General features: G+C 41.5%; 1 protein-coding gene across 1 annotated transcript in view; it reads left to right on the top strand.

Moving 5' to 3' along the window:
- Nucleotides 1–8,749, top strand: part of LOC101855963 — a 54,642-nt gene extending 45,893 nt beyond the window's left edge. The window contains exons 9-10 of the mRNA XM_005103552.3: nucleotides 3,262–3,458; nucleotides 7,769–8,749. Of these exons, the coding sequence (XP_005103609.1) occupies nucleotides 3,262–3,458; nucleotides 7,769–7,943 (372 nt within the window). The 3' untranslated portion in view covers nucleotides 7,944–8,749. The remainder of the gene's footprint in view (nucleotides 1–3,261; nucleotides 3,459–7,768) is intronic.
- The last annotated feature ends 832 nt before the right edge of the window (nucleotides 8,750–9,581 follow it).

Below are 9,581 nucleotides of genomic sequence, written 5' to 3'. Positions count from 1 at the left end.
TCCCTCCCTCCCTCCCTCTCTCTCTCTCTCTCTCTCTCTCTCTCTCTCTCTCCATTGCTGTTTTTCCGTTTCCGTCTGTCAGTCAGTGTACCCTACTATACTGGCGCAGCGTCTATGGTGTAGTGGTTACCTAAGTTGCTGTCGCCTGCTGAAGACATGAGTTAGATTCCCAGATGAGGAGGTTTTGTGCGTTGTTGTTTTTTTCAAGTATGTCTGTCTTGTCTGCTGGCATGTTATATTATTATGATACTGATACATTCTTTCCTATGAAACATCTGTCATCGTCATCTCTCCTCCTTCTTTTTGTGTATGTGTATGTTACTCTCTTGTGACACATCTATTCTTAGCCTCTTATATGACCTAATTGTGTGGCAAGGGCCATAAAACTCTTTACTATAGCTAAAATGTTATACAATACGTTATGTCCCTCTCAGCAGGGTAGACAGGGTTGAAGCAAAACAGCCTGCTTCCTAAATGATCTAAATTCTGGCGATGGGAGTTAAAAACATTCCTGATTGAATTTTTATTAGAGGCAGAGGAATTTGCCGGTTATGACAATCTCCATAGTAAGTGAATAAAGCATCTTATGTCAGCAGGTAGTTGGGGGACGCTACTAGTAGATCCTACTTCTTTACTTTCCCTCTGTTTTTCTTTCTTTCTTTCTTTCTTTCTTTCTTTCTTTCTTTCTTTCTTTCTTTCTTTCTGTCTGTCTGTTTGTCTGTCTGTTTGCCTGCCTTACCTTTTCCCGGCACTAAATGACCATTATTATGTCGGTGTGCTTCTTATTACTCAAACTAGCAAACAAATAAACACACAGACCATTAGACTCACAGAGTACATGCAGCAGAATGCACTCGGTCTATAGGAGTGCCTATTTTAGTGAAAGCCCATGGAGAAGAATACACCACGAAGGGAATTACCTTTTTGTGTCTGGGAACAAATTGAATTTGTACAAAAATAAAAATTTCTTTTTTTGTGTGTCACTGGATGTACTGGATGTTATATGTACACAAATGTGAACAAAGTTCTTCCTTGTGTTTATCTGGGAATTTTCACCATACACAATTAAGCTGGAAACATTGGTCGCAGAATTCCCTCACATGCAGAATAAAACCTTTTGTGCCTGTCAGGGAATTTACATCATAAACAAAAGAGTGTTAAACTCTTGCAGATGCAGAACGAAGCAACATATTTTATGTAACAGAATTTACTTACGTGTTTTACACAAATAAGCATTGCTTTTCATAACGTAAAATTTAATTCATACACAAAATAAATGTGGTGTTTGTCATCCCGTGAAATTTAAGTCCAGTACCAATGAACGTTCCCTATACTATAATGGCATACCGGCGTTTGTGAGTTGCTGAGTTCGATTCTCATATGGAGGAAATTTTTATCGAGCATCTCGGTCTTTTTCCTGGTATAGTTGTCACAAGCAGGGTCTGAAGCCCGCTTCCTAGATGATATAAATTGTGTCGACAGTTGCATAAAGATAAGATAAGATAATACTTTATTATTTCAGAGGGAAATTTTTCTTGGCCTTACATAACCGTAAAAACACATGCAGGTATACATATAAATTTTAATTATATATTACTCTCTCTAAATTCAATATAACAGGAGAAGTAAAGCTGAAAAATTGTACTTATCACATCAGATCATTATTCAACTACATGTAGGAATTTAATTACAAGACTTTTAGAGTTATATAGGTAAATAGTCGAAAGAGCGATACACACTGGTGGTTATTCTGACAATAGCCTATGCTGGATGGTAAAAAAACTTCTTTTATATCTTTCTTTTTTTGTTTTTAGAGGTACATATCTGCCACAACGTGATCTTACAATTTGCGTGGAAAGGGGTGTGATGGGTCGTTTATAAATATGACTTCCACATCAAAGACAAAACAAAAAAAGTGTGGCATGGAATTTAATGTCATGCCCAAATAAACGTTGTTTATTGTAGAGTAGAATTAATATCACATACAAATAAACATTGTTTATCATTGCGTGGAAATAATATCTCTATAAATAAACCTTATTTATTGGAGCATGGAATTACTATGACATACAAATAAGCGTTATCGTAGCGTGGAATTACTACACATGCAACTAAACATTATCACATATAAATAAACATTATTTTTCCTAGCGTGGAATTAATACCACATACAAATAATCATTAATTATCGTGGCGTGGATTTAATATCTCATATAAATAAATGTTATTTATCGTAGTGTGGAATTAATATAAAAAACAAATAAATGTATTTTATCGTGGCTTGGAAATTGGAATTAGTACCTTTTTAAATTATCGCAATGTGAAATTTGTCGAGTACATCGAACATTTTTTACTATAGCATGGAATCTATTCGCTACCTCAAAATAACAAAGTTCCGTCTGACATTTTTGGCCGTTTTGGTTACTACGACCATGACGTCAGAAACCAAATGTGAGGCAGCGTGGTGGAATCAGGCTCTCGTCAAAATAATCAAAGTGAAGAAACTTGCATTTTTCCGCAGGTTTATGAATTTTTATCAAATTTTTGTGTGTTGGTCCAACACCTTGCATGCCCATTAAAGAATTCATTTCTGTGTGGATTTTTCTGAAAAACGTTGATTAAAGGCACAAAAAATGTAAATTTTCAGTTACCACGGACTCTTAATTAAGCTAAGGAAATAACTAATCTTTAGCGGCTATTTTCTCACTACTTTTACCTCTGAAAACAGGTGACCCCCACCTCCTTCATTCGCAAATATCTTGACTTGTATTCAAGATAAATGGATATTTTTCCATCCCAATTAATACAAGTGAACAAGCTTTAAGATGACACCAATAACTCTACATGCCCAAAAATTGACAAGAGCCTTATTCCACCACGATGCCTCACAAATGTTCTATCTGCTCTATCAACATTGTAAGATTATTCGGAGTCGATATGAAGATATTCAAAGATTTGCATTCGAAAAAGCTTGATATGGTGTGAAACTCAAAATTGTAAAAATTAAATTTCTCAAAACTAGGTACTGAGTAGATAGAGCTTTGCAATTCTAGGGTAGCGTATTATCTCACACGAACAAACACTGCTCATGATTTCTTGTCCTTTTCAAATACTTTTTCTTTACTTTTTCATCCTCTGTTGCAGTTAAGCGACAAGGGGAAATGCAGTTTTCTATGGTAGGCCAGTTCCACAGCTCTTTTAATTGGGATATTATCATTTCTAAGGGTTTCCTTGACTCCTTCAATCCACTTTCCTTTTCAGATTGGCGTGCGAAATGAGGCTCTGGACACATCCTATGACTCCAAAGACTCGTCGTCTCGGGGACCTCCGCGCTACATGAACACTGACCCGTCTGGCCCAGTGATGAGCGGACTGCCGCGCTATGAGAAGGACTTACACCGCGGCCGTGCCAACCGCGCTTATGACGACGAGTACAACAATGCTGATCCCGACCACAGGTAGGTGGTTTTTTAAAATTATTTTCGTGTTTTTTTTAAAAAAATTATTTTCGTTTGTTTTGTTTTTCGATGGTGTAAGGGAGCAGGTGTTGGGGTTTGTGAAGGGAAAGGAAACATGAGGGAGGAGGGGAGGGATGGGGGTGGTTACGGGAAGGGGGTGAGGTCTGCTCCTTCTTTCCGATCAAGCATCCCCATCTTCTGTATTGTATCTTTCCTCCTATTTTTACCCTAATCCTGGCCTCCTGAGCTTCTGGGTTTAGGTTTAGGGAGACACGGATTTATCATGAAGAAAAAATTCGGTGAATTGGAAGAGAATGAGATCAAAACATGTTTTAAAGGGAGCAGATATGTTGGTGTTCCCGTCATAGAATGTTGGCAGAAACTAACATTCTGATTGATGGAAAATTTCTATATTTTTCTGCCCGGTAATTTAGCGCTGTTTCCTCACACTGGTTTGCCAGTGCTGCGAATTATTGTTGCTGAGGAATGCCACCAGTGTATGGGCTATGGGCTCAAAGGGTTAAATGATGATGTCATTGGAACATGTGCAAGTAATAATTATGGCATTTCTCTTGAAATACAGGCATGAAATTTGGAAATATTGGCATGGCTTTTGAAAATTTGGACTTGGGAATTTGACATACAGACATGGAATTTTGGAACTGGGGACGTGGTGTAGGGAACGTGGACACGAAATGGGAAATATGGACATGGACATAGACTGTGGAAATATGAACATAGACATGAGACGGGAAATAAGGACATGGAGTGAATCATTTCGTCGTCTATCACACCAAAGGGCGTATCCCTGTTTTCTTACTTTTTCAGGAGAACGATTTAAAGATTTTCAGACTTAGGTTGCTTTATCCTTTTCCCTTGTCATTATAGGAATTTGCATCGTACCATCGCGATATTTGGATATTGTGTGCATGATAAGATATCAAACAATCAGCAAGATTAGTTTTGCACTTTTTTTTATAATTTCACTGCGAAAATGTGCCATCTGTGAGCATACGCCCTTTCGTGTGATTGTTCGACGTTTCGCCCTGTCCTAAATCAGTGTATACGCCCATGTATACGCCCTGTGTTTGAGTGTTCACACAAATAATTTCAGTCTTCAGACTGACCAGTAGAGGGTAAAATTCCTCCTCACTCCCCCATCCACCCGCCAAATCTTTCCCTTTCTCTTTTCCTTCCAATACCTCTCTGTTCGTCCGTCTGTCTGTCTGTCTGTCTGTCTGTCTGTCAGTCCGTCTGTATCTTTCTCTCTCTCTCTCACACACACACACACTCACATACACACATACACACACACACACACACACACACACACACACACACACACACACACACACATACTCTCAGGTACAGGCATCATGTTTTAGAAAGACAAGCAGTTTCCTTTCGTTCCAATTCCAAATTTATTATTTAAAAAAAACAACAAATTAGTGATGGATGCCACCATGCTTTGGTAGGCTCTCTTTGATCAAACATGTTTGTATTTCTCAGCTTGAATTTTGTGAGACATCTCATTCGCTGTGTGGTAGTTGACAGAAGAAAGCTTTGTGCTCGGCATTCCGGATGACGGGTGTGTTCCCAGAGCACAGAGACATCAAATCGCCGTATTTCTCCTTGCTAATTTGGTTTGGTTCTTCATTTAGTTGTTTAACTTCACAATGAATTAGGTGTGAAAGTTGGCGCTTCAGCGAAATGGACCTGTACTGCTCTTCCAGGTGACTGTTTTTAAAAAAATATTGTTGTTGGGTGGGCTTTGTTCACCCTCACTTCCATGACCTTGTTCCAGTTCACGGGAACACCTGAATCCTGATTGTCCTTGCGGACGTTGAGAACTTTCAGATCTTCTGACAGTTTTTTGTAGTTTAGAAAGTCACCGTGCTCAAGCGGGTGTACCTTGTATGGCTGTTTGCGTCGGGCCAATGCAATGATGGGAAACAGCTGTGATGGGAGAAACACATCCCCAGCATTTCCCAAGGCCGTGCTTATAGCACTGTGTGCTGAGTTACCTTCGCACTACCCATGGAACTATTCAAAGTACCTGAGTGACAGTTCCTCCATGTGTGCTGAAGTGTTGATCATGTGGAGCATCATGGTGGGCATGATTGTGTTTTTAGTTTGTCCCGGGCAGCCATCGGCGAACAAGTAGGCAGTCTTGATGCCTCTTTGGTCTTATTCCCTCAGTGCCCTGCACACCGCAGTTGATATCTCTGAGCTGCCCCTTCTGCTTTGGCCTTCGTGCCAAATGAAGCAATCACATGTGTGGTCACCCAAATTATAAAATGTCAAATTGAAATTGGAAAGTCTCCTCTTGTAGAACAAAGCATCTTCATGTGAAATTGGCAAGTATATGACCTGTTGGAAATCAAAGTTCCCTGCCAGAATGCTGTGGTCAGCTTGAGCCATCTTCTTGCAATCCTCCTTAAGTTGTCGCACCTTTTGTTTTTCTGCTTCGTGCCTGTTGTAAATTTCCCTGAGTTCATTTTTCTGAGCTTCGTCCCCTTTTCGGAAAGAGTTGCAGAGTGAGCATTGTTCATTTTTAGGACTATGAAAGGCCAGGCTTTTCGTCTTGAACACTCGTCTGTATGTATGAAAACTTGGGATGTCATTGCATGGGTTTTCTTTCACGAACATGTCGTACATTTTGGACAATGTGAGGTCTGGGCTGAGATACTCTTTGCTGGAAGAGGCCCTACAGTAGTGCGATTCCACGCGTAGAAATCTGTCAATGTGTCGACTGATTTTCTCCCTGTTTTGTTCTTCTCTTGTCTTCATCAGCTCCGATTGTCTGCCCCCTCGCTTGTCTTCTTCCACAACGCCGGTCTCCGTGATCTTTGATAAAACAACTCGGACAAATTATTTCTCTGAAATACTCAAGGTTGCAAGGAATGTGTTTCTACACACTTTCAAGCGCTTTCCATTGACTGTGAGGTAATAAGCATGCGTTTTGCTGCGTCGAGAGTTTGGTTTCCCGACCTTGGGCTCAGTCGTCTCAATATGCCTCGCAATGAACTCTCTCCTTCTGCAGGTCAGCCAGTTTATAAAAGTCCTGAAATATCTCCCTCCTATCCGTTTCTGTGATTCCAGAACACTGACGGCCAGCTCTCGTACATTCCATTCCAACGCAGCCCTTTCTCATCATTCGTGCTGGAACAACCTTTTTCGTGCCGGCGCTCACGTACTCTTCGTCAGACTGTCGCTTTCTTTTTGCATCGTTCTTCTTGTTGATTCTCTTCCGTTTCTTTGGTGACGCTTGGCGGGCTGATCCTTCAACTTCAAATGATTCTAGTAGCCGTTCGTTGCTACTCTGGGTCTCATCGGTCTCAAAATCATTGTGCCTTATGGATTCAGTGTTTGTTGATTCTGGCGCTACTGACAAGGCTCACTTTGTAGACATGTCTTCAGATCAATATAACAAAGGCAAAGTCCTGATGCTTTTATCACTTCAGTCAGTAGCGCTGCCGGGGGTGGGGGAGGGGGGTGTCTAGATAGCGTAGCCTTCTAGTTAATGAGTGTAGCATAATACGCTAAAGGAAGAACATATAGCTTAGCAATATTCATGTGAATCGTTGGACAAAAAGTAGATCTTATTGAAATTTGATCAAACCCAAGTTTGCTTTTTCGAATGGTTTCCAATCGTCAGAAGGTAAGCAGGTCAGTTTGAAAGACAGGTTGTATGTGACAGCAAGCCGCAAGCACCAGTAAGCAACTGGAACAACACAATAAGGCCGGTCTTGTTTTCTCTCTTGCACAAGCAGGATTCGATGCAACACAGTGCATGCGCTGTGTACAGGCCTATTGTATCATTAGAGGAGGGCCAGTATTACTATATTACGTCATACGGCCTTGGCCTATGCCAGAAAAAAAAAAGACAAAAGTGTAACGGTCGTTCACACGAAGGGGCGTAACCAAGGTATACGTCCTTTCGTGCGAATAGATTTGATACAACTTTGTATCAATTTTTTGCACACGAAAGGGCGCAAGCCTGCGTACGCCGTTTCGTCTGATTCGGTCGCGTTGAGTGTTAGCGTACGCCCTTTTCGTTTTTTTACTGCTAGTACTGTTATTTTAAAGCTAGGTATACGCCGTTTCGTGTGAACATAGATCTGAGGCAGCGCTATCTACTAGTAGTAACAACTCAAAACTGCCAAAATCTGGAATACGCCCTTTCGTGTGACAGGCGACGATTTGTAGGGTGTCTTTCGTGATAAGCTTTGATTTATCCAAATAATTGCTGTCTCTGAAATGAAAGGGGAGGAAAGAATAATGGCGATTTGTGTCTCCCTCTGTTCCAGGTATGGCCGAGACAATGATGCCAGGGACGACCGAGGTGACCGTGGGGAGCGCAGTTACCGGCGCCGCGAGGACCGTGACCGACGACCGCGTCACTACAGCACAGAGGACGGCACGGACGACCAGGGATACAATATTCACGGCATGGGTGACCCCAGCATGGGCACAGCAATCTGAGGAGGAGGAGGAGGAGGAACAACATGGGCTTTTGGATGTGTTGTCTTGCCCGCACACACACACACATGCGCTTACACACTAGCACACTAGTGTGCTGACATGCTGTGGCATGTGTGAGTGCCCATGCCCAAGCACACGCATACACTAGCACTCAAGTTTGCTGACATGCTCTGGCGTGCGTGTGTTAGCAACACACACATCTTTTTATGAATGCACACACACACACACACACACACACACACAAACAAGTGCGCTAATGCGCTCTGACATACATGTGTGCTAGCACACACATCTTTGTACGTATATGTGGGCATGCATGCACTCACACTCACACACACTTTCTTGTACACAGGTGTGCAAACATACTTACGGGTATGCCTGTACAAAACTAGACACATTTGGAACGTGCTTGAGTGCTTGTACCCGTACACATACGCATGTACAGAACACACATATGTAAACAAATGCCAGCAATACTGAGGCAATGAATATTATTTTCAATTTTTAAAAAGTAGATACAGCTAGTTGTGGTTGTTGTTGAAGACAAAGTGAGACTTTGACAATAATTCTAAAATTCAGAGGTATGTCAACTTTGGCATGTTAAATAACGTCGCCCGAGCACAGCAACCCAGCATCCCACAAAAACAAAATTTTACAGGAAAAGGAAAAAAACTTTGTCAGTTCATCAAACAATATTTGTTAAAAATTAGAATAGGAATGTTGCACTGGCGATGTTTATTTTATTAGCTACATGTCTAAAAATTTGACGCAAAATCCGTAACGTTACATTTAGTAGAAAAAAGCAACAAAGAAGGTGTTTTTTTATATTGTGTGGGTTACAAGGTTGTTTTACTAGGGCGACAAAAGGAAGGTTATGAGGCATGTTTTAATGGAAGATTTCTGAGGCATGTTATGTAATGAAAATAAGGCGGCTTTAGGGGATACAAAGGTATGAGATGTAGGAAGATTTCACTGCACAGCCCTAAATGACATCAGAGCTACCCTTCTCCCTCCGAGACCTAACATAGACAACACACTCTATGGAACAATGCAGCAGACCTGCACTTATCACTACATGGCATTGGACAGAAGGGAGAGAGCCGAGCTTTTGCTGGATCGATAACAACATCAACAACAACAACAACAGGAAGATTAGAATATATGTTGATAAGTAGGACTAAAGAGGGGCTTAGTGTCGTGCAGTTTGACAGTTGTTTTACCTTGGAAGAGCCAGATGGCTGTTGGATAAGTGGATGGAGAATGACAAGGGATGGGACACTTTGGCAAGAGTAAAGGGTCACACGACATGGCTGCGCAAGGATAGAGGGAGAGGAGGTGGAGAGATGTAGGGGGGAAGGTAACGAGAAGACACACAGACAACCTGGACACTTACACTTTTTCACTACCATACACACAAGCACAGGCACCCCTACACACACTCTCGTGTGCACGTGCGTGCACACACACACACACACACACACGCACGCACACACACACACACACACACACACACACACACACACACACAGACACACACTGTATGCTTCAGACTTCCTCTCTTCATACTGCCCGTGGTGTCAAACTTTTACACCTTCCATATTGACACCAGTCTTGACTATATATTGCTCACCATATTGT

This window comes from Aplysia californica, unplaced genomic scaffold (assembly GCF_000002075.1).
Source record: "Aplysia californica isolate F4 #8 unplaced genomic scaffold, AplCal3.0 scaffold00379, whole genome shotgun sequence".
In the NCBI taxonomy this organism is placed as follows: domain Eukaryota; kingdom Metazoa; phylum Mollusca; class Gastropoda; order Aplysiida; family Aplysiidae; genus Aplysia; species Aplysia californica.
The sequence above is the reverse complement of the archived record's forward strand: the minus strand, read 5'-3'. Positions and strand labels throughout refer to the sequence as shown.